The 26,041-nt window shown below is 43.7% G+C and overlaps 1 protein-coding gene across 1 annotated transcript; it reads right to left on the reverse strand.

Moving 5' to 3' along the window:
- Positions 1-150: 150 nt before the first annotated feature.
- On the reverse strand, positions 151-16,897 carry CA2 (carbonic anhydrase 2). Its single transcript, XM_081874761.1, has 7 exons — positions 16,509-16,897; positions 14,969-15,166; positions 5,278-5,396; positions 4,075-4,167; positions 1,995-2,057; positions 1,201-1,356; positions 151-302 (listed from the first exon to the last, which is right to left on the reverse strand). Exons 1-7 carry the CDS (start codon positions 16,534-16,536, stop codon positions 183-185), a joined length of 777 nt encoding a protein of 258 aa, XP_081730887.1. The 5' UTR covers positions 16,537-16,897; the 3' UTR covers positions 151-182.
- Between the last annotated feature and the right edge of the window lie 9,144 nt (positions 16,898-26,041).

Genomic DNA, 26,041 nt, shown 5'->3' on the forward strand with positions numbered 1-26,041 from the left:
CAAACACAACCACACTTTATGGCCTTCATTATTAGAAACGTCAGAAGATGATAGGCAGAAAGCACTGGGGTTTGGGGGAGAAGAGAGATGTTGCCAGTGCATGTATATGGCAGTAGTTTGATTTGTGCTTAGCGGAAAATAACTCAACCCTCAAGGACACAGCAATGTTTAATGGGCACAGCTTATTGGAATGAGGCTCTAACTTCCCTGGTCTTCAAGGGCTGGCAAGGGCGCCAGTTGTCCACCATGGCACAGTGGGACTCGCCCTCGCAACTGAAGCAAAGGCAGCGGAGCTTGTCCATCTGGAGAAGAGAAAAGGAAGAAGCAGGTGTCTTCAGTATTCATGCGCTTCCAATTAATTTTTATTTATTTATCTGACACGTTTATATCCCACCTTTTTCTCCAAGGAGCTCAAGGTGGAGTACGTGGTTCTCTCCCTCCATATTTTAATCCCTGTGAGGTAGGTTAAGCTGACAGGCAGTGACTGACCCAAGGTTACCCAGTGAGCTTCATGGTCATTCAACTCTGGTCTCCCACATCCTAGTCCACACAGGCTTTCAGAGCACCCTATTGGAACTCTCAGAATTTGGGATGATCTTTACACTCTCAGCTTAACCTACCTCACAGGGTTGTTGTGATGATTAAATGGAAAAGGAAGAGAAACCATGAGTGTCTTGGAGGAAAGGTGGGCTATAAGTGGAATGAATAGGCAAAACATAGCTCTGCCACAATAGTTCTGTGTCTTAAACCATGCATTACAATACTTCCCCATATACCCAACTTCACCCAGAACTATGCTTTTCAAAAGAGGCCTTCTTTGCTAAACCTCTATGTGTACGGGATGTATTCAGTTGTAACACAGAAATTGGAGGGAGACCTTTCAGATCCCCTGTGTGTGATTTATTCACTTCTTCAGATCTAATTCCAAATTCCAGGACAATGAGTGGATTTCATTATGCAGCACTCATCCATATGTGAAGCTCTTTCATGTGTGATGTGGCGAATGTACTTATAAATCAGTGAGAGTTGTGCTGGTTGGAAATATCCCTCATTTCATTTAACTGATTGAGGGTGTTATGTCTATGAACAGACAGAAGTGAATGGAAATTGTTTATGCAAATGCGAGAATGGCCATGCCATATGAGAGATTAATATGCTTTTTGCAGCAAAAAAAAAGGGGGGGTAGGGGAATTTATTCACCTGTTCCTTGCTGACAGTCACGGGCTCCTTCAGAACAATCCAGATCACACATTCAAGCAGAGGAGGAGTGGTCAGTGATCCTGGGTAGGTCCAGAAATCACGGGAGGCAGGAAGCAGACCGGTTGGATCAAAGTTTGTGAAGGCTGCCTGTTTGCCCTAGAACAGATAAAGCTCTTTGATAAAACAGTCCGATGCAGTAGTGAGTAGATGATGTGTACACACACTTTGCCTATAATTCCGTAGCATGCCAAGGAGAGCCGTGTATTTCTTTCCACAAGTGTATAACTATGATGGAGCAGGGTGGGGTGGGGGGAGGGGGGTGGGGAGGAGATGCAGGGAGGTCTGGCAGTGCTTCAAACAAGGTGGTGTTGCATTCAAAAGCTGCACGCTAAAAAGTGGTGCAATCTAAGTGAGGGTAAACCTACTCTCCTTAGAGCAATTGGTGATAATATGGGACTATGCAAAGCAACTGAGCAAGGGGAGGAGGATGCCTTTTCCTTTTCAGCCCCCTGCCCCCCCCCCCACTGCACCAAATGAGCAGAATCTTTCAAAACGCTGGAGAAACCAAAGTGCATTTGAAAGCAGCATTTTTTAAATATATATTTTTTTGCTGTTTAAAGGCAGGTCTCTTACTGACAAAAGATTATTGAAGAATAATTGCCCAGGTAGAATAGATGGAATGAGAAGCTAAAAGCAATCCCTTTGGAATTCCCTTGCAATTTTGTTCTTTGAAAGAAGAATGCAGGAAACTGCAGTGCAGTCATTCTTAGCTGCCAGAAAGGCAGAAGCTTTACCTTGTGTTTAATGGTGTCCAGCGCATCAACAACTTTCTGTATTCCAGGACAGGCACTTCCTACCTGTGATATAAAAAGGCGTAAAGAAAAGGTTATGTGCACGAATGCATATGTATTTATATCATTTACACCTCACAGCTCAGCATACATTTATATTCCCAGCATAAATTTATGTTACTAAGAGAGCAGTAAGAAACAAAAAAGTGCATTTTAATAATATTATAAAATAAAGGATACAAACCAACATAACAAGTTAAAACAGCAACAATTCATCTAAACAGTAAAATCGAATTGCTCTAAATTAAAAATGCTTACATTCCCATTTCTTAGAAGCCTGGGGAAACAGAAATATATATTTTTGAAGGAAACCTAAAAGATAATAAGGTTGTCTCCCTGGGGAGGGAATTCCAGGAGCGAGGATCCACCACAGAGAAGGCTCTCTTACATTTACTGATTGAATTTTAAACAAACACAGTGCTCCAAACAAGGTCATCTTGCATTCAAAAGTTACATATTAATGAGAGAGTTAATCCCGATTATCCTGTCATCTTTCACAGTAAAAATTTAACTGTCTTTCACTATCTTCATTTGGTAAGGGAACTAATCAGTTAGCATTGTTTTAAAAGCTGAGTATTTTACAACCTAATGCCTTAAGTATATATCCACATGAAGGAAAATCTAATTTATTTCTCTGGATTTTTGCTCCAAGCCAGAGCGCCTTGGTTCACTGTTTCACATACAGACACCTAATGTGTTCACCATAAAGAATGAAAGTACACTGCCACAACCTGTGAAGGGTAAAGCATTATTTGCTGCTTTGCCTTTCAAATAGATGAAAACTATCCTGGCTATCACTTTAATAATAAATTTATTTATTTATTTATACCCCACCCATCTGGCTGGGTTTCTCCAGCCACTCTGGGCGGCTCCCAACAGAATACTGAAACAGAATAAAACATCAAACATTAAAAACTTCCCTAAACAGGGCTGCCTTCACATAACTTCTAAAAAGTCAGATAGTTGTTTATTTCCTTGACATCTGATGGGAGGGCATTCCACAAGGTGGGTGCCACCACCAAGAAGGCCCTCTGTCTGGTTCCTGTAACCTCACTTCTCGCAGTGAGGGAACCACCAGAAGGAAAGAGTAAACACCAAGCACATGTACGCCCTATAGAACTGATTCAGTGTGAGTACGTGTGTGCATTTTATAACCAGGTATGTGTGTATACCTGGCTACAAAATGTGTAAGAACAGAGCCAGGTCAAGACATTTTGTTCCCTGAAGCAAAGGCAAAATAGCACCAAGCATTCGGTCAACTAGAGTGAAAGTTCAACACTTGCATCCTCTGCTACACCAGAGGACAGCAGACTAGTTTAGAGGGTGAGGGATGATTGCCTGTCACAAATAGCTCTGCCTTCCAACACCTGACAGCCACTTGCTCACTGGTCCACTTGGCACCCACTTCTTGCCCACTCAAACAAACACCGCAGTGAAGCGGCTGTGGCTTGTCACATGAGCGGAGCAGTGCACCCCAGCACTTCACTCTGCCTAACGTTAAAGCTGAGCCTGTGTAGGAAACTGCTCTGTATGCTTAATATTTGGGCTCCAATCATTTTAGCTTTTTAAGGCTTATCAGTACAAACTGAAGCTGCTTGACATTTACGCAGCATGTGGTTTGGCTCACTTGCATGAGTCACCTGGACGTATTTGCTCTGCAAGCAACTTTCTGCACTATAACTTATCTTGGGGCTTGCTATGGGTGGGTTGGGTTCACTGATTTGTAATGTTTGCTAGCAGATAATGGTTCTGTGTCATAGAAGGAGGTTGGTTTTACGTGGCTTTTTGGACCCTTCCACTAAGATGCTGTGATTTATTATTATTATTATTATTATTATTATTATTTAAAAAACACTCGATCAGTTCTCACAGGACTAAAATAAAGGGAACACAGTAACACAAAGCCACCTTGAATGCCTGTGAACAGAAAATTCAGCTTCTGCTGGAAGCGTAAATCACATTGTACAAAATGTTCTCTTGCAAAGCCAACAATGATAGCAAAAGAGGACATAATGGTACTAACCTTCAAAAACACTCCCACAACAGCCAGACCATCAGGATGTTTCACCGCTTCACCAGAACTGCCATACTTTGTGTTCCAATGAACCAAATGAAGCTGGAGCCAAAGAAAAATGCAGAAATGAAGCGACCTATCAGAAAGGCCTTCTCTCAAACTGAAGAACCAAGATAATTCCTATACTAAACATTAACACATCCTTTTATGGCCGAGACAAAAAGCTACTGAAAACTTGTTCAGCCATTGATTTGCGCTTTTCATTCATTGGGAAAGGCAAACATAGATATCAGAGCTGTGCTCTCATGCTGGCATTTTACACCCACTCAAACAATTTCCTAAATGCAAACATTCTGCCATATCCTGAAGCATATATTCTGAAAAATCCTTGTGGCCTTTAGCAGGAGCTCTGCTTGATTGAGATCTATTATATATTTATTTTAAGTCAGTAGGTAATTCAGTAGCTTGAGTCCAAGAAGTGAGGAAAGGCAAGCAATGGTAAGCTTCTCTACAGGTGGAGTGCCATAATACCACTACTGACAACCAGTGTGGTGTAGGGTTTAGATTGCTGGAATAAAACCGGGGAGACGTGGATTCAAATTCCCATTTGGCCATGAAGCTCAAAGGAGAGGTCTTGGGCCTGTCACTGTCTGCCTTACCAGGTTTTTGTGAGGATAAAATGGTGGAGTCAGGGAATATGTCTTCTGCCTTTAGCTTCTTGGAGGAAGGCCTGGATTAAAAACATCTCATGAAAGGACTGGAGCCACCATGTAAAGAACTTGCTCCTTGCCCCAGGTGACCTTCATATGCTTCATTTCAAAATGGTTGGGAGTTGACATACTCAATAAATTTGATGTTTAAATAATCCCACCTGCCATCAAATTTTAGAAGCTTTTCTTTGATCAGAAGTTGCCACTATGTCTATCCTTGAGACCTGCTTTTATCAACAGTTTCAGGATCTTTTCGAATACCTGACATAAAGATACCCAGAAAGGGGGGATCATTCCATATCAAGTGATCCAACTTTTGTACCTCATGTCATCCAGTTTTATTAATATTTTGTACACCTGTTGAATGATTGAAACTAAGTGTAAATATAAAATTTCATTTTTTAAAAAATCTCATCCCATTTATGAGTTATGAGGGTTTGAAATTTCACTTGATATGGAATGACCCAAGGAAGCCCTGAGAAGATGAAGAACAGGGCCTTACCTCAGCATCATATTTCACCCCGTCCACAGTGTGTTCAGAGCCTTGGCCTTCACAGGAACCCCAATGAATGTGGAACTGAAGCAGCTTGTAAGTTCCCTCAACTGGACCACCTTTCAGCACTGCAAGTGAAAAGAAAGAAATAGCTATATTTACAACATTTTATTAATTTATTGACTTAAAAATACTTAAGCTGCTATTTCAAGGTAGCTTACATAACAGAAATAAAAACTACAACATCATTTAAAAAAAATATGTATAAAAACACAATATGACTTCTACAGATCACCCCTGAGGTGAATAATAAGGATAAAAAATGCACCCAGCTCATAATATAAAACTTGATTTCCACAATTAAAAAGAAAGCAGTCAAGCCAAGGAAGGTAGAATTCAATATAAAAGGGGGGTGGGTTACATGAGAAATATTAAAGGCACAATAACAAAACATTAGACTTGGAAAGGCAAACATGAAGATTGGATAGAAGGCAGATAATGTATGTGTGGATTCACTGAGCTTCCTGCAAGTAGTGCAGTTAAGCCATTATAGACTATGGACTGAGAGATCTCTAGGGTCTCTCCCCTTCCCCATCATTTTAGATCAGCGCTGGGGAAACTTTGGCCATCCCAATGTTATCGGACTCCGATATCCATCAGCCCCAGCCAGCATGGCCAGCAGCTAGGGAATATAGAAACTGGAATCCAACAAGATCTGGAGGATTACAGGTTTCCCCACCCCTGCTTTTAGATGGGAAGTCAGTTCTGCTGCTTTTGGGGGTGGGTCCTCCTGCTCAGTGATGCTCTGGACCTGCCACTGGTAAGAAGAATCAGTGGAAACAGAAGGCCTCCCTCCCTGCTTGCACTGAGCTCATACAAATTCTGGATAGAGACAGAGAGAGGTGCCTTAAATGTGCTTTTTTCAATAATAAAAAATGAAGCTTTCCCAGCATGAGCACACATAGTTTTAACTCTGCAGAGGTTATCAGCCATATTTTGCCTTTTTCTGTTTGGTAAAATTAAACTAAGCTAGATGGGTCAATTTTCTGACTTACAGGAAGGCACCTTTTTAAGTTCCTATACAGGGCTATAGTATAAAATGCATGCACAGTTCATTATGTATGGGTTGAACCGCCTCCCCCACCAGACAAATAATCCCATGCCTGAATGTACTGTACTACTGCTGACATGAGACAAACTAATAAGGATTTTAAAGGATTAGGCCATGTTGTCCCCGACTAACCCACAAGCCATTATTGACGAGTTCAATTGGGGCAAAGTTCTAATCACTATCTAGCAGCAGAATGCCGTATTTTGGGAGGCTGCATATTTTTAAAACATTATCTCTCATAACCATGCTTTCTATATTTAGATATATTTTTGACTTGGTTCTGTACAAACTGAGTGGCACATTCTGAATGGCTACACAAATGTCCTGGTTCAGAACACATATATAGAACACATTTAGGGAGTCATGAGAGTACCTTCTTTCACCCTAAAAAACTTTTTCGCTTTTAAACTTTTAAACACTGATAAATAGCTGTAGGGTGTCCCAGGGTGAAGTCAGCTGGGGTTTTTGATAGCACCAGAAGGTTTAGCAAAAGGAGATAACTTTCAGAAAAGTGCAACACACCCAACTTTCCTGAAATGGCCCTTATTTGCACATACTTGGTGTTGATTGTTTGTCAGCGATTAGGACTTGCCCTAAATGAACTTGTCAGGAAACCTTGAAACCCTGAAGAAAGTCTACTCCTATTTAAAGACCCATTGCTATTCCTAGGTATCCCAAGTCCTCATATGACACAAGGGATTTAGGGTTACTTCATATGCATCAGTGTTCTGCACTGGTATCACTTCTGGTTAACTTCACACACAAACACACTCACCCCAAACCTGCATGTATGTTGATGGAGCAAAAGGAACCTTTTTGTGTTGAATATATAAACAAGTTTATGACTTCCCAACTTTAAAAAAGAAATAAAAGTAGCAAAAATGGTACATTTGCTTCATCAAACACAACAAACTGTGTGACTTTGTCAAACTGCACAAACTGTAGTAGTCACAGGACTTGGCAGATGTGTCCCACCTATGACCCACATGTCTTTTGCCGACACATAAGTGCTAATTCTGGAGTTTGTGAAATAATCCTATTAAGCTGTTAAGATTTTACACATATATTATTATTTTACTTATTTTATTTAGATAACTCCCTTCATCTGAAGATCTCAGGGTGGTTCACAAAACAATAACCTCCCTTCCCACAAACATATTTGAACGGCTGTGTGATATTAATCAGCCAAAGAGCTGGCTGAAGAGGAACATTTTCATTTTCACCTAGCGCCTACAGATGTATCATGAAGGCACCAGGCAAACCTCCCTGGGGAGAGCATTCCACAAATGGGGAGCCATTACAGAAAAGGTCTGTTCTCATGTTGCCACCATCTGGGCCTCTGGTAGAGGAGGCACACAAGGATGGGCCTCATAGGATAAATGCAGAGTCTGGATTGGTTTATATGGGGAGAGGCAATCTTTGAGTATTATTACTGGGCAAATAGGTACATACATTCATGGACATCTATTTTATTTCTACTTGTATGTGTTGTTCCTAGACATGGTAGGTAAGGGGGAAAGGAAGGAGGACAAAAAGGGGGGGGGGAATTAATCTTCTCCTCCAGATTATATTTGTTGTTGTTGTTCAGTCATTTAGTCGTGTCCGACTCTTTGTGACTCCATGGACCAGAGCACGCCAGGCACTCCTGACTTCCACTGCCTCCCACAGTTTGGTCAACTCTGAAGCAAATCCTATTGATTTGAGTGGGACTTCTTCCAAATAAATATGCCTAAAATTACATTCTGTGTTGGAAATGCTGTATTATTCAATGTTGCCTTAGTATGAAATTTATTTGTATTTAAATGTTTTTTCCAGATGGAAAAGCAGAGAATTATCAAAACACTTAGAAAATTTAAATAATAAAAAATATAAAAGCATGAATTATTATTGTTATTATTTTGCTCAATACCATTAAAAATGAAAACATACGCAAAAGCTGTCTATTTATTCTAAGGAATACTGAGACTAAGAAACTGAGGGGGAAAGTCTGGGGGAACTCTTGCTTTTTAAGAGGGCCATTTCTCTTGATGATCCTCGATTCTCAACCACCCATCCCAACCCCAGTGAGGCAGTGGTCTATAATAGAAGCCACTATTTATGGCATGAAGAGACATTTGAAAAACAGGGTGGAAAAGTGTCCTTATAGAAAGGTGGTCTCCCTCTGGTTGACACCCACAGTCTGTATCAAAAAGTTCAGCCAGGGTGAGGCTCAACTGCTGGCAAATTGTGAATGTGTGCATACATTGGATATTTTGGGAGTTGTTTCATAATTTTTTGAGTTATCACTCCAAAACAAAACTTCTGCCATATCAAGGCTTCCAGCTGCCTACTTTAGAGCTAGGTGTCTTTCAGTGATAGCATACTTTTCCCCCTGAATCCTTATATGCTTTGTTTATGAATATTAAGCATAATGATTAAATAATATAGCATGGTAAATAATTACTAAAACTGGGCAAATAAAACTGTATCAGGGTGAGCAAAAAACCCTTAAGATGTTCTGAAATACAGTATTCATTATACAGGGAGGAATTAACCTGCTTCAATACATACATACATGTTAAATAAATTAATCCATATAAGTATGAGATTGACTGAGCTGTGGGCGAGACAATGATAACCAATCCTGGTTAAGCACAACTGGAACCTCTGGAATCTCACACCGCTCAGAGATTGGGGGTGGCATGTAACATTTTATATTGTGCTAATCCTTGGCTAAACAACAAGCAAGTTTGCCAGTTCACCCATTTGCTCTTAAAATGAATTATGATTCTGTGATCGCAGTACTGCATTACATTATAGACATGTCAATTTCAAAGAGTTTTCAGCTTTTCATGTTTTATTACTCATCCTCCATGAAAGATAATTTATATCTATGAAGCTATGCAATCATAGCTTTCAGTATTTCGCCTGCTTTTAAGAGCACTGACTTTCTACAAAGAACATTCTACAAGAAGGCATGTCAGGAGGGAAAGATTATTTTCTATTTTGTTTATTATTAAAAACCATATATAAGTTCTTTATTAACTGTCATCAACTTTAGCTCGGTTTATGCCGCTACATTAAAACAAATTCACTAGTGATGGAATCTTTGTTTCCAGAAGCATGCTCAGTCAGAAATTAATTAATTTACTATGGATTTCACAGCTTATTAATCAAAAGGTTCCAAACTGGTTATAAATGCTCTCTTTACATTATTCCTTTCTAACATCCTCTTCCTTTTCTATAACTGCATTATTCAGGTGGTCATGACACTTGGCTGTGTCTTTGTAATAGTGGTGATCTGGATATTTTATCACAACAGGCTTTAAAGCTCTCAAAACTTTAAATTGCTGATGAAACGCCTTTATTTCTTAATTCAGAGACTAATGCCAACTGTAATGTTCTGGTAAACAAATTTTGGGGTGATCTACTTGTTGGAATGGCTCTGGCATGATCCAACAGATGTACAGGACAATCCTGTGCATGTTTACTCAGAATAAGACCCACTTAGATTTACTGCCATGTCAGTGTGCATAGGCCTGTGGGGTAAATGAACATTTTTTGACACGACTGCAGAGGAAGAACGGATTCAGAATTGGTTTCAGAGATCTATGAGCAAGCAAGCCACTCATTTCTGCCACTGAACAGATGATCAGCAGCCAGAGGCGGGGGGGGGGGGGAGAGAGAGAGAGAGAGAGAGAGAGAGAGAGAGAGGGGGGGGGAGCACTTTCCTGCACTTGAAATCCCTCCCAACAGAGAAGTCAAGAATCTGTGAATTCAACAGTGGGCAAATAGGCTGCTGCAGCAACCCTCAGGCGTCTCTGAACTGAGGGTAGGACTAAGCAAGCCACCCAGACTGCTGGCTGTTGTGAACCACGGTGTGATTTTTTTGGATGAAGGGCCAAATACAAATTTAAATACAAAAGAGGCAGGGTATTTTCCCAGCCAGGTGTCTCCTGCTTCTGTACACATAGGGGCCTTTTGACAGAACTGTGTGATTAGCTAGTATTTGTTTCAGCAAAATCTGCTTCAGTACCAAATGTGCTGAGCCAAGAGGAAAGCTTATGCATTCTAATGTCAAGAGGTTAATTCTGCAAACCTTTTCTGCTGCATGTAGTGGTTACTACTGATGTCCATATGGGGCAGGTCCATATATATATACTTGCGTTAAAGCTGGTCCCAGCATAATTCTAAAATCCCAGTACTTCATTGCAATCAGGCTGTGATTGGGCTGTAGAGCTCACATTTAGATGTGAATCCTATAGCTGGCCCATAAAAACAGTCTGAAGTCTGAACATTTTGCAAGGGATTGTTTATGCACTTTCGGAGCATTTACTAGTTTGGCAAAGGTGCAGCCACCAGATACAGGCAAACGAACTGCAGCCATGGGAGTGGGGACAGAGAAAACTGCAAAAAATGATTACAAAGGGAGCTTAGGTTTGCAGAAAACATGTTTTACAAAAGCAGCATACAAATCAAAATCCCAGATGTAATCCCAAGGGGGAAATTGGACCCTTTTGTCAAAGTCTTTCAACAAACGTATGTGCTGAATTGATTTTCTGCTGTCCGAGGACTTATTGCATTTCCAAAGCTGTACTAGAGATCATTAAATGTTATGGGTGTGCTATAAATGGCCAACTGCCAAATCCTGCCCATCAAATGTAACAGAACTGAGCAGATGTGTGTATGCAATAAGAACTGCAGTGATAACTAATTTTCTGGAATTCCCTTATTGCACCAACAGAGAGTCTGGTTCCTAAAGCAGTCCTACACTTCCATTTTCTATTAGGATCAATAGTGGCTATCATGTACAGAATAGTCACTCTATAACTGACAGAATTTGGAGGATTCTGTAATAGATAAACATCGAAGAGGATGTGCCACCAGAGAACACATTTTATAAAATGTCAAAATATCATATAGACAGAATTTCCCTTCCACCAAAGAGGTGCAGCACATGAAGTGTTTCAATAAGGAAGTGACTGAATTTTTAAACAGCAGATTTTAAGCTTGGTGGCCAAAATAAAAATACAGCAGGCCATTCAATATGCAGGGTGTGTGCACCTTGCAGCAGTAGGGGGAAACCTATGGCCTTCCAGATGTTGATGTACTCCAACTTTCATCTGTCCAAGCCAGCATGGCCAATTGTCAAGGAGGATGTGAGTTGTAATTCAACAGCATGTGTTTTAGCAGTTTGTAAAGTGGTTGTGTGTGTGTAAACAGGTTAGTGTGTGTAGTTACAAAATAGCTTATGCCTTAAGACTTCCTCTATACCAGTGTTTCCCAAAATTGGGTCTCCAGCTGTTTTGGAACTACAATCCCCATCATCCCTGAATGCTGGTCCTGCAAGCTACAGATAATGGGAGTTGTAGTCCAAAAACAGCTGGAGACCCAAGTTTGGGAAACACTGCTCTATTCTATAAAAATGTACATGGGCATAACAGAATAGCATGCATTGACAAGAACATAGACATGACTGGACTTCAATTTTACTTTATTTTTTCTACTGATGGTTATATCAAATGTCAGCGCTACCCAGAGAAGACCCACTGAAATCAATAGCCATGACTTAGACTGCTTGAAATTAATGGCCCTATTTGGAGTAGGACTTAGTTGGCTACAACTCTAAGCTTTTAACGGGAAGTCAGTGAAATTTGCAGTGCCGGAAATCTGTAAACAGGTAGCTTGGGAAATCCAGTCTGGATGGTTGTATTTTTGTGTGTCACATAAACAGGACGGCTAATTAATTTCACAACAGGTTATTAACTTGTTAAACTGCTTTATACTGAGTCAAGTCTTTAACCCAGTTTCATCTTCTCTGACTGGCAGAGGCTCTTGCGAGGTTACAGGCAGAGGTCTTTCCCAGTCCTGCCACCTGACTTTGAACTGGATATGGCAGGGATTGGGTTTGAGACCATGCAATATGCAAGGATTCCCTTCTGAGCTTTAGACTCAATTTAGATAATCAATACAATTATGTGTGCATGCAGGTTCATTTGGTTATGCACTGTGCCTTTTGAAAACCTGAGGAAAACCTGAGACACCTGCTGCTAAATCTACATAGCTGTGGCGGCTCCCCCCCCCCCACCTGCCACCCGCGTACTTGCAGTCCACAGATGAGCTGCTTTGAGCATTTCACCTCTAGCCCTGTCCTCCTCCCACTTCTCCCTCCCACTCTCTGCAAGCTGTAGCTGCCTGAGACTGGCTTGCTGGCTGCTGCAGAATCAAAATGATCAATGTCTGTGCCGTATTTTCTGGCTAAGCCACTCTTCCAGTGGATCTGAAAACATCTACACATCCCTTCAATTTGCAGCTTCAAAACACATGCTACAAAAAAGCCTTTCATCGTGCTAGATGTATGAAGATTGGATTTTGGAGGTGTTGTGAGTCCTCACACCCCCCCCACTGCCTTGCTCCAGCTTGAAAGGGACTCTAAACCCCAATGAATAATACAAACTCCTAAGCAATGAATAATACAAACTCCTAGCAAAGGATTCTGAAATGTGGAACTACGGGGGGAGATGGGCAATGGCATCACCACTGTCGCAATGAGTTGCCAACTATGCCCACTAGCAAAGAGATCTGGTGAGAATTTTGAAAATCTTAGTATCTCTTTTCTTTAAGGAACAAATTTAATATGCACCCTACTGTTAGGTGGGGAAAAGGTGTCTCTTTCCATTAAACTTTAACAGTTAAAGTTTAGAAACCAAAGCCGTTTTGAATATTGCAACTGTATGGAGCACAGATCTCAATTCCTTGCCCTCATTATTTGATCACCCAGCTCCATATGCCCATTGTACCCTTCTCTCTCTCTCTCTCTCTCTCTCTCTCTCTGTGTGTGTGTGTGTGTGTGCGCGCGCGCAAAATAATTGAAACCAAAGATGTAACATTCTAGAGAACCCCAGATTTTCAGCCAGAGCAATATATGGAATTTGCACAATTGCAGAATTTGGCTTATAGGATTTTGAAGAAGACTCCTCTTTCTGTGTGCAAAACTAGTGTGCACAGACAGATAACTGGATGAGTCTAAAAAGATTGAAAGCATGAGCCATGGAAAAATTAAATTAAATACTTAGTAGGTCTCTATTTTTAAATGTTTGTCATTTACTTTTACAGTGGACTTCACCGAGTGTAAGGTGCTGGGTGCCTTTAACTTCTTTTGGCTACAACTGCTGTCTGTTGCGGGAAACTAGATACCAAGGAAGTGGTGTGTGACAGAACTAAAAAGCTATTGGAAAGATATTCTGCATTTCGTTTGACATTTACTTCGGCTCTTTCTTCCCCCTCTAGTAAATACTGATAGTAAAATGGAGTATTGCAGATTTAAGTACATGTGCTGGCTCTAGTCCACCAGCCATTTTACCCCCAGAGTTGTCCTATTAAAAATCAAAGGAAGTAGGCCTTGGATTGCAGCCTGTGACATGGTTGCTTGCAATACTGTTTGGAAAGCTCACAAGTCAAAGCTGCTCTGGGCTCTTTGAATTTGTCCCCTCAATGACACTGCCAACGTGGGAAAAAATAGGACACTTGCTCAAGCAAGTTAAAGGAGCCAGTGCCTAGTGAAACAAGCAGCTTCTGTCTTTACAGCAGTACCATTTCCTACATTTAAAAGCTCATTCACAGTCACTGTGGGCAGGTGAAAATTGCTGCACAGGCAGCTGATGGAGAAATTACTAAAAACCAAGCATGCACACTCTTACTCATAAGCTTGGAACATCAGCATTGTCCATATGATCACGGAATTATCTTTAGAATAGGGACTTACAAAATGAGATTTTTCTGTGTGTTTTTTTAATTTGGCGTGACTCTGCACAGAGGATGGTGCTGAAAAGGATGACTAACTAGCCCCCAGTGAACTGTGTGGGGATGTGGGAAGAATGTACTGCAGCTTCTATTGAAAAAAATGCTAAAATGAGAGGGAAACCCTTTTAGGAGGTAATTCGCAGTCAGCTCCCCTAGGACAACTCTGGCATACCACCACCCAGCCCCGAATATCAGATACCCCTTGTCTTAAAGAACTGCCCATTGTTCCAATTCAAAAGATTTGTACCTAGAAAATATTTTGCACATCAGCACTCCACAGGACGGGTGCTGCTGCATTGCAAAGGTCCTTTATGTATTAATGTTGTTTGAAACAGAGGTGAGCATACACCAATCTAAATTGTTATCAGAACACACACGCCTGCCCTGAAATTGTGTCTGTCAATTAACTCCTATTTGCCTTGCAAGGAAGAAAAACGGGACTGATAAAAAGGAAGCAGATGCATGCTAAATACTCCATAGCTGCTAAAAGGGAGAAGAGATATTCCTCTTGCTGAATGATGTAAGGTTTTGTTCTGATGTTTTAGGCTACAATTCCACACAGGCTTGCTAGGGAGTAAAGCCTCGCTGAACACAGCTACACTTTCTTTTGAATACACATGTATAGGATTGCACTGTTAAGACTCATTTGGGAAACTAACTTGCATCACAAAGGTAGCAAAACACCCCCTTATGCAAAGTTAACATCAACTAACTTTGATAACATGAGTCCCTTCCATTCCTTTGATTTCTTGCCTCTCCAGCAAAGCCTCAAGTCTACAAAGCCCCCCAAAGTGACCAAGTACTAACCGCATTTGTCACCAGAGTCATCAAACTCCACGTTGAAGGAATGCCCATTGTTCACTATGTTTTTGGCTGCAGATGGGTCATAACTGATATTCAGGGACTTCAAGGAGGCATCATACTTGGCAGACTTCGGCTGGATGTTGATTGGGGACTGCCGCTCTCCATTGGCAATGGGGAAGTTCTCATGCCAGTGAGCAGGTCCTAGAAAGAGAGAGAGAAAGGCAAGAAAGCACAAGAGTAAAACACCCACAGACTACAGAGCCATGGCTATTTTTTTTTTTTTTTTAAAGGAGCAAAACTCAATGGAGGCTTTAATGCCTTAAGTGCAGCTGGGAGGCTTTAACATTTGCCTCATCAATATTGAATGCAGGAATGAAATGATCTCTTGGCCAGCTGGAATTGGAAGCCTTAGCTACCAGGCAGAGACAGATCATGCTGCGGAGCAATTGGTGGGATGAGGGAGGTTTTGTAAGCCTGGATCTAAGCTTGCCTGGATCTAGGAATTGGTGTGTGGGAGGGAGGGAATAACTGGCAGAGAGGGATCTGAAAGGAATGCAGCAACCTCTTTGTATTTCCAGGTTGAAGAAAATGAGTTTGTGGCTATAGCACCTGGCAATCACACTGCTCCGTGGGCATGACAAGCAGCACCTCAGCAGATTTGCAAAGCAATGAACTGGACTGGCAAAATCCCCACCACACAGTTGCGGCAGGGTCCCATCTCAGAGAATCCAATTTCCCAATTGTGGGGAAGAATGGAAGGTGGGAGATGGGAGACCTATGCCAACCACTCACACTTAAGATGCAGATTACCACCTTTCCTAATTCATGGGGAGCCAAATTCCTATGTCACACTTGTGAAATTGCCCCCAATAATCAGATGGGGATTGGAAGGAAAAGGAAAGGGTTCCTGTTCCTCTTGCATGTTGCAAAAAGCATATGTGTGCAGGAAGTTTCAGGCAGGCTCCCTGCGCGGAAGATGGGAGAGTGTCCACTCTCTTAAGCGCACTACACGGGGTTGACAGTCCTAGGGAGAGCCAGGTGGCTGTGGAAGTGCAGGTCAGAAGAGTCTGCCGAGAGCTCCCCATCACTTCCATCTCAAACACCTGTGGTGGGACCCCTAGAGGTCCTCGCCTTCCCCATTTCCTCAGCCAGAGATGTCCTGCTGCTGGCAACTCTGCTTGGACGCGCCGTCCTTTGATGGGAGCAAAGATCGCACCTCTAACTGCGGATCCATTAATGGATCGCAGCCGCTGAGTTGCGCCCCTTTCTGAGCCGGACTAAGGAGTCTCTCCTTTTCGCCTGGGAAACCTGAAAAAAAACAAAACACAGGCTCTGTCCTGAAAGCCCCTTCCCGGGCTGGAACCGCAGCCCCGCAGAGCCGCCTCAGGTAGCGCCGAGCGGCTGCGGAGTGCGCTCCCCTTCGGGAGCAGCAGCAGGTGCCGCGCCGGACTCGCCCCGAATGGCAGGGGAACGAGCAGGAGCAGCCGCGGGGTCGCCGCGTCAGGTGGGCGAAGGCGACCCTCCTTGGTGGCGAGGGACTCACCGTTGTCCTTGCCGTAACCCCAAGACATGGTGATGGTGGTGGCTCAGCGGCGCCCGGGTTCCTCCTCCGCGTCGTCGTCTGCTGTGGCTCGTGCTGCTTCTGCTGCCGCTGGCGCGCTGTGTGCCGCCTTGCTCTCGCTTGCCGGTGCTGGCGGTGGCGCTGGGGTTCTTGTCAGGGGCTTTTATAGGCTCCGGCCAACTCCATGCCCCTCGCGGACATCGCTGAGGTGAGCGAGGGAGGAGCACGAGCGGCAGCAGCAGCAGCAGGAGGAGGAGGAGGTTCCCAGCGGAGCGCGCACTCCGAGAGCCGCCGGGAGGTGGGGAGAGAAGGTGGCCGGCTGCCAGGCAAGCGCCGCGCGCGGTTGCCTCCTCACACGGTCCCGGGAGGAGCCGCCGCCGCCGCCGCCTCTGCCGCTCTGGTCGCCGGGGCTCCTGTTCCGTCACTGTAGCGGCAGGCGCCGCCACCGCGCCGCGTCACACCAAGCCGGAGCCTGGCACAGGCGGGAGCTGCCGGCGCTGCGCAAACGAGGGTCGCCTCAGGCCCGCCGTGGAGGAGCAGCGGGTGGGCGCTCGCGGGGCAAGAGGAAGGCTGTGTGTGGCTTGAGGGTGCCGGGGTGTATGTGTGTGTGTGTGTGTGTGGCGGGGTCTCGCGCGCGTCCTTCGGACCGCGGCCTTCCGCCTGGCTCTGGGCCGCCGCCGCGGCGACTCCCTGCCACGCAACTCCGCGTCCCACACGCGCTGGAGCTCCATTACTCCCGGAGGCGGGAAAACAAGAGCCCTCGCGGGGCTGACCTTGGGACGCGTTCGCGCGCGCGCTGCAGGGAACCAGGCGGACGGGAAAGGAAGGAAGGAAGGGGGGGGGACGCGAGGAGGCGGCCTGGTCTGTGAGATGTGAGGAGAGGCGTCGAGTCCCGAGACCGGGGCGAGGGGGCGCAGGGTCGCCGGGCTGCCCCGGAGGGACCCCGCGGAGAGTCGGCGCCCTGAAGTTGCCTTGGAGGGCGGGGTGAGACAGGGACGCTTTGGGGCATCGCTTCCTTCGCTTGTGCCCTTCAACGACCCTGTTTGTCGGAACTCGCGATCAGGAACCAGTGATTCCGCCCGCTCCCCCCCCCCCGCCCCTTCGTCGCCTTCCGACGGTCTGCTTGCAGATCAAAAGGGGAGCCTGCACGTTTAGAAGTACAGAAGTGGGAGTCGGTGGCTGAAGCCTCTGGCAAGAGGCGGCCCACCTGATGCACCGATTTCGCCTCGCGTTCGTTTTTAAAAATCGGGTTTTCAAAAATTTATTGAAAGAGCGAGACTCTTTTTTTTTTAATTATTAAACTAATTTTTTTTAAAGAGTCTTGTTAGAAGGGGGGAATCGGTGGCAGCTTGCCCTCTTCCCGTCCTCCCAAGTGTCATTGCTAGCCCTCCTGAGGATGCCCTACTTCTTAGCTGGAGCATGAGAGAGATGCCAATACAAAGTAAGAAAGAAACAAAACTTCCAGCGTTATTCACTGACACCCCCCTGGTGACGGCAGTTTGCCTCCTTGAAAGTGGGTAGAGAGTTGGCCAGTAGAATAAATCTCCAGGAACTTCCACCGCTAGTAGACAAAGTTACTGAGTCCTGGCAGGGGTTGATGGGAGTTGTAGTCCAAAACATCTGGAGGTCGGGAAGTTGCAAAAAGCTGCTTCATCCCTTCCCAGCCACGTTTTCCATTAGCACAGAAATCTTACTATTTTCATTGTGTGCATTACTATCTTTTTTACTTTTATGTGCAGTTTCGCATGCACATCTGAATTTTTAATGGACTTAAGTTAGAATTTATAACAAAAGGGTTAAAAAACAAACAAACACATCCCAATTAAATTTGATTGTGAACTTAGAGGCAAACTATATATAGGACTGTGTAAGAAAGCCCTGTTTTTGTTTTTGTTTTTAAAAAAACAGCTTTAAAAGTGCAACATATGAAATGCAGCACACATTTGTATAAACTCCAACTTCCAGAATCTGCTTTTTTCAAGTTAAAGGCTGTCAGGCCTCCTAGTACGCCTTTGCAGGTATCATGTAGTTTGTCCCTTAACAGAGCCACTACCTCATCCCAAATGAATAAACCATATAGTGTTCCAGTACTGTAAAGTTTAGATGAAAAGATTCAAATAAAACTATGGTAGGACAAAAGAATATGAGTGTATGAGTAGCACCTTGCCTTTACCTTTGTACCTCATTGCCGCAAATAATAAAGATAAGTGAACAACAGGCTCTGCAAACTCTTCACAGGAGGAAATTTACTCTGTGAGAGTAGTATAAATTGTTGCCAAGCTAGTGACTACTTCAAATTAAGTAAGTCATGGGCTTGTGTATTTTCATGACTCAGTTGATATGTCAGCAATTTTAGAATAGTCTTATGGGCTTTGGAAGAATCTAGCAGTATCCTTTTCCATGTAAGTAATGTGGAAAAGGACATGCAGTTAATAGTCCTTGTTGGTAAAGGGCCTGACAGACTTACATAATAAAACCGAACGTTGGCATAACCTCATGGTTTATATCTGCACTGCAGACTGAAATAAAGGGCCATTAGGCCGTTGTCTCTGGAAAGGAAAGTGTGATTATATAATTTATTTATCCCTCCTAATAGCAAAAAACGAGCCAAGTGAGACTTGCTTGGAAGAAAGAGAGGCACTTCTTAGGGCTCTTTGAGGATTATCAGAAAATGCTTCAAAGATTATTACTAATTAACCAAGTCCTTGCGTTCTCTCACACTTCCATGCTTCCATTCAGAATGCAGCAGCGACCTTAGTGCACAATTGGAAAGTCACAACTGCAGCACAAATATGCACACAACAAGTTAACAAAAATTAAATACCCATATGTGAAAATCTTTGGAGACTGCGTTCCAGGTTCCGCCATATTTGAGAGATCAAGTAACTGCTATACACTCATAATGATGCACGTCTGCTACCGCCAGCATTAGAAGCAGCTTGCCTCTGAATTGGAAGAGTGTGGTCTCATGTCTTCTGCCTGAGCTGCCCATAGGCCTCTGGTTGGCCACTGTGGGAAGCAGGATCATAGACTAAGTAGGGCTTTGGTGTGGTTCAGACAGGCTCTTTGCGATTGTGATGTCCTGACTGTGCAATGCCCTCCTGAAATAGGTTCAGCCAGATCCTATAATATCTTTTAGGTGCCAGGCGAAAACTTCTGCTCACTGAAGCCACTGCCATGTTTTAAGAATGGATGGTTTTCTGTTGTGATGCTGCTGCTTTTCTGAATTGCTTTTGCATTTGTATGTTACATTTAATCTAATAAATTCATACTCTGGTTTCCCTTCAGATCGTATAAATCTATTAAATTTGCATTTTTTTGTAATCTGCAATAGAGATAGTAGTTGCGATATAAATCTTCAATCACTCCATCAATCAATCAATATACAATTGATTATCCATTATCCATTATCCACTAATTCCCATATGTGATACTTTTGCTAGCAGAAGTAGCTGATAGACTGATCAGCACAAGGTCTATCTCAGTTTCAGCAATTCATTCATAATTTCAGTGGTATTTACCTCCACCGAGGTGTGTTTAGGCGTGGATTAGAAGCATGATTTGAACAAGCTATATTAATGTTTGTGTCTCGCATGCTGTCTCCTGGATTTAGTATTTTATTTTTCATTTGCCACCTTTATGTTCCACAGTTACATATTGTTGTAATAAATAGAATTCACCTTTTTTTGTTTTATGCTATGCTGACTTTTTAATGAAGTATGAATGTAAACTTTGCTGGGATGAATTACCCATTCATACAGACTCGTTGTTCTTGGCAGGAACTAACTATAATTCACAAACTGAGAGAGGTAAACCCATCTATTGTCTCAAGGGCAAATCACCACCAGGTACTGCTTTAGCACAATCTGTTTATTAAAATGCAGTTTGCAGGAATGAATCATAGGAACACAGAATGCTGTCTTGTACCAAGTCAGTCCTTCTAGTTTACTGACCATCCACTGACTGGCTGTTACTCTCCAGGGTTTCAGAGAGGGGACATTGGAGATGCAGGCGATTGAACCTGAGATGCTTTTGCTCTATTTGCTCTAACACTAAGCTGTGACCCTTCCCACAAGCAAATTTCACATAAATGAATGGAACAGCATTCATTCAGCAGATAAGGTTGGTTGATTTCACCCTGTCCCTACAATGGAGTAGATGAACAACTTGAAGATACATTATATCCTGAATAATGTGTGCACAGCCTTCAGAAAATGTACCTGAGGACAGGAAGTAGTTGCCCTGGGGGTGGGTGATAGTTTTCATTCAAACAGAGTTCTAGGAGTATAAATAGCCACAAGGGTTTACTCTGTGCTTGTCTTTCCTAGTACCTTTGTGCAGATGAGATCTAAGGGCTTTGCCTTTGCCCATGAACATTCTTGGGCTTGATAGCATCTTTGAGTTACCATAGTAAATATTCATGAACACAAATACAGCCAGAGGGTCCATCATGCATTGTGCAGGGGTTGGTAAAAGCAAAGTGCTGTGAACTAGACTTTGTTCCAGTTAAAATGGGAATAAATGAATGAGCATTATGGACAGGAGTCTGTTCACAGTGTATGTGCGCTGTATACTGCACGTAAAAATGTACAGCTGTCATCACCCAGCCCCCACTGAAGGATTTGTGGGGGCACATCACAATCCTGGATTTGCACAAAGCCAGGGGAGGGAGCAAAAGAGAAAGCAGGTCACATAATCCCAGTGGTCATGGAATGGGAGTGAGAAGGGAGAGAGACTGAGAGGGAGAAAGTGGTGTAAAATAACCACCAGGTTGAGGAAGGATTGAGGGAACTGAGAAGAAAGTGGCAGATTTTTTAAAAATGCAAAGGTTTGATTAAAAAATGATATTTGAGGGCTTTTCATCTATGTCTCTTGCACAAGACAGCTAAGGAATGGAAGAGGGGAAAGCGCAGCAAGAAGGAAGAGACACTGAAAGGTAGAAAACACATTAACAGTAGTTTTGAGTCTGATCATATAGATATAGAAGCATCAGCAAAAGGGGGCTGCATAACAGAAGAGGTGACAAGGCATAGAAATGGGGGTGATCTGTGTGCCAGGGAAAGTTGAGGAAAGGGGAGGAGAATGGAGGGGGAAAGGAAGAGAAGGTGACAATGGGGGGGGGTTGCAAAAAAGAAGGGAGTAGGAGGCATGGGAATGGAGTTCAATATGAAAGCAGGATTGTGAAAGGGTCCTATATCATAGAAGTGTAGAGTTGGAAGGGACCCTGAGGATCATCTAGTCCAATATACAGATGTCCCATACAGGATCGAACCTGCAACCTTGATGTTACCAGCACCACATAGCAGCTGGTGGTTTCATAACTGCGCAGAAGGTGAAAAGAGTGCTTAGCAGGTGCAATGTATGGGAGGAGGAGGAGGATGCAGTAAGTTACCATGGGAGTGGCTTGTGTGCAGGGGGCTTGCCCCAAAGATGGAGGGGGAGGCGTGAAGATGGGGATGAAGGTGAAGGATTGTGCAAAGCAGGGGTGCAGAACAGATGAGAGAAGTGGCTTCTGAAATGGGGTGAGAGAGGTGAGAAACAAGCATGGGGTGGGAAGGGAAAGCTTGTGTAGGGGACACGGGATGGCAAGGGTTTGGTGAGTGGTGTGAACAGGGGCATAGCCCCCTAGTACCCTACATATGACTTGGGTTACAAGTGCATTATATGCTCATTACATTGCTTGGCCACTATAGGCTCCTTTCAAGTTACTTCATTCCCTTACAAAGGTGCAGTCGCCTTTTTGGAATCCTTACTGAGCTGACTGTTTACCTCCCTACACCCAGCACAAATATTGGCCCTCGTTATTTCCATATTTCCTTTGGCCCCTTGACAGCTTTTTCATATCCAACAAATAATTCAGTAGCTTTGCATCATAGGAATAGCCATATAAACAGGGCCATATAGTGATAAATACTGCTGTGCTTGTTCTTTAGGGACTCATTTATCTTGATCAATCTCTCACCCCATGTAACAGATTTTCTTTCATTCCTTGATAATAAATTACTGCAATTATTCATATGGAGGCAGTATTGCATCGAGCGATTTACTGATGTAAGAGTTCTCAAGCCCTAAATGTTCACAAAGCCCACATGCATAACTGCAGCATTTTCAGAGGCAGTGTGCTGTGCTGTGCTGTGCTGTGGTGTTCAGGTTCCAATTGCAGGCTTCCCATGATCATCTGGCTGAGACAACAGAGTGCTGGGTCTCCTCGTTCAGCAGGACTATGATGTTCTCTACTTTGTCCCTGGAATCTCAGTTCAACTGCTCTTCACCGCTTTAGCTGAAAAACTATCACAGCATCTTGTGCATGGTGCAATAGGGCAGCCTGTCCTGTTCTGGTATGATCTCATGCATTTCTATTCCAATATATTAGCACCATGTAGTTATAGTATAAGTTTGCATGAAGAAAGTTCCACGTTCAATCCCTGGCATATCCCGATAGCTCTGGGAGAGGCCTCTTGCATGACTTAAGGCTGCAGCCCCAAACACACCTATGAGTAGGGTCTATTGAATATAGTGGGATTTACTTCTAAGTAAAGATGCATAGGCTTGCCCCACAAATCTGGCAGCAATGGGCGCTCTCAGTCTAGCAGCACCCCCTACTGTTGCATCAATGCAACATGACACTAGCAAAATGAATCTAATGCCCGTTTCTCTTTACCATTTCCTAGCACAGCAACTCATAGTATTGGGAGTTGAAAAAGCTACAAGAATGAAAGCGAAAAAGCAAGATGCTGTTGATTCCTGCCACTGTTGTTTCCACTGACTATAAAAAGAGTCCTGATCCAGAGATTCATCTGTGTCTGCTTGGCACAGGCTGAACTTTCTCTTATCGAGGAGATGCTTATGAACACAGCTTCTCAATTGTTCGGAACTCACTGCGCAAACCGGGCACCAATGTGTAGGTGGACAAAAATGTGAGACCTATTCCCCACATTACACTGTTGTCCTGAGCATAACCCAAGAAGGACAAGCAGCCGCTAGGTTGATTCTGTATTGACAAAGCACAACCTTACAGTAGCTCTTGAAGTGCATTTAGCATGCGTGCACACATTTCTGGAGGCTAGGTAGCTGGTGCCCCTCCCTGGGCTTAAGCTCTGAGCTGGATTGTAGGACCAGCGGGTGGCCACACTTCCACCCCAGACTTAAGTACTGTTGCACACCACCCTAATCTCCGAGCAGTGTGAATTTCCAAGGGTTCCAGGCCTTCCCCAGTGTTCGTGTTTCCTTTGGGAATGAGGCGCAGTGGAAACTTGCTCCTGGCCCTGATGTGGTAGCCCCCATGACCTGTTAAAAAGGAAAAGTGAAGAACAGGAGCACGCTGAGAGAAATAGCAGCTTCTGTGTGATGATACTGGGGTGCTCAGCTTGTCCTGACTACTTGTTCTTCTCTCTTCAGCCCCTTGGACCACAGTGAGCTCTTGTAGAAACATTTCTGTCTGGCGTTACTGCCCTCTACAAATCATACTCGAGGGGAGAGCATCAGCACCTGCTTTCAATAGCGATAAAGCCACAAGCAGTGTGGCTAGCTGCTCGGGTGCCCGGTGTGGCTCAGGTGTCTAGGAGAGACGTGTGGCTCAGGGACACTGCAGGCCCCATCGTAAGTGCCGGTCCCTGTGGTGTGGTGCCCAGTGCCAGCTGCGTTTTGTTACATTTCTTGACTGAACTAAAAAGTTTCGTGAGCTCATTTTAAAAAAAACAAAAAAACTCATATTTTTGTCACCCCCCTCAGGCAGATCACACACCCCGCACCCACCCTTCCTCCACCACTGAATGCCACCACAATATTACAATTGTTGGGGCTGAAAGAAGGCATTTGGAGGAAATGTTCTATTTATTCTATCAGTTCTTCCTGCTGCACTTTGCCGGCCTCATCAGAGCCACACAAGTACAGTTAAGCATTACGCAAATAAAGGTCAACAGCTAAAGAGTCTTATGTGCCTTAAAGACAAACAGATTGATTGTGGTGTAAGCTTTTGCGAACTTGAGCCCAGTTCATCAGATGCATGAAGTGTCACTCCTCAGCTAGCAGGTATATGTTTATCCATGAAACTGTAGAGAGGGAAGAAATAGGGACAAATGGCAATGATATGCAAAAAGCAGAATCTGTGACAATTGCATGTAAAGCATATCACTTTTCATAGGATTGTGAGAGACTTTACTTTCAGCATTTCATTGCCATTTTGGTCCCGTGTTTTTGTCTGTCTCTGCTCATGTAACTGCCAAGAAAGGAGATCACAATGAAGTGGGCTCCAGTCCACAAGAGCAGCCGCCACAATAAATCTGTTAGTCTTTAAAGTGCCACCATGCTTTCTGTTGTTGTCTTCGCTGTGGCAGACTATTACGACTACGCTGCTGGCAAGAAATGACACTATTTGCTTTTTTCAGGCAACCTCCCATTTCCATATTCCAATTAACATGGATAAGTAGCAGCAAATCCAGAGACAAATACCGGAAGGCAAATGACCATTCATTCTTAATCCTTCCATAAATAAAGCGTAAGAAGGATTAAGCTCAAGAACAAACAAAACATTTTGTTTGATCATCCTGAGAATGCGTTTTGATATTGTATGATGGATCACTGTCAACATTTCACCACATGCATGCAATAAGTTGTTTGTGATGTTCTGGTCCCAGATGGATCCATTGCAGCTATTTTACAGAAGGAATGTTAGTGCAACTGATATTTTATCTTGCACTCTCCTTCCTTCCTTCCTTCCTTCCTTCCTTCCTTCCTTCCTTCCTTCCTTCCATCGCTCTAGCTAACTTCACCCAGTTCGTTTAACAGCTTTGCAGTAATTCACTTTTCCAAAAGTAAGAGCTGTATGCTCTTCAGAATTTACAGTTTCATGCCCTGCATTTTTCAAAGTAGAAGGCAAGGAAATTGTTTTGCCCCCTTCAGATGTACAGTGCCTTCTAGTTACCTCACACCTGGAGCCTGGAGATGAACAATAGGCAGCTGGAATGTATCCCATTTAGGAGACAGAAGTTAAAGAATGTTTGCAGCTGGGTAAAAGGCCCCAAGGGAACTCCATTTGCATCTAGAGAAACAACTTCTTCTTCTTCTTCTTCTTCTTCTTCTTCTTCTTCTATCACTCGTAGCCGAGTAAGATTGTATTCCATAAACATGGTTTAAGAGTGAGTCCATAGGTGACTGTGGAGGCCAGTTGTGGATGCACACATCCTTCCACACTGGGGACATAGGTTTCCGGGCAGGAGTTGATCACACTGAGGGTTTGCAAAGCGCGCCTTCCTCTTAGTGCATCCTTTCGTCCTGAGTTCGAGCATCTCCAAAGCCCATGACACCTTTGGTAAAGGCTGTTCTCCAATTGTAGCACTCTCAGGCCAGTGTTTCCCAGTTGTCGGTGTTTATACTACTTTTTATTTTTAAGAGTAGTGCTGTTTTCAAGACTAGCACTTTCTGCTTGTGCATCTACCTACTCTTCCCTGCTTGGTTGTAGCTCAGCAGTGGAGCATCGGCCTTGAAGGTCCCAAGTTCAATTCCTGGCATCTCCA

Source organism: Podarcis erhardii (genome assembly GCF_964252035.2).
Source record: "Podarcis erhardii genome assembly, chromosome: 8".
In the NCBI taxonomy this organism is placed as follows: Eukaryota; Metazoa; Chordata; class Lepidosauria; order Squamata; family Lacertidae; genus Podarcis; species Podarcis erhardii.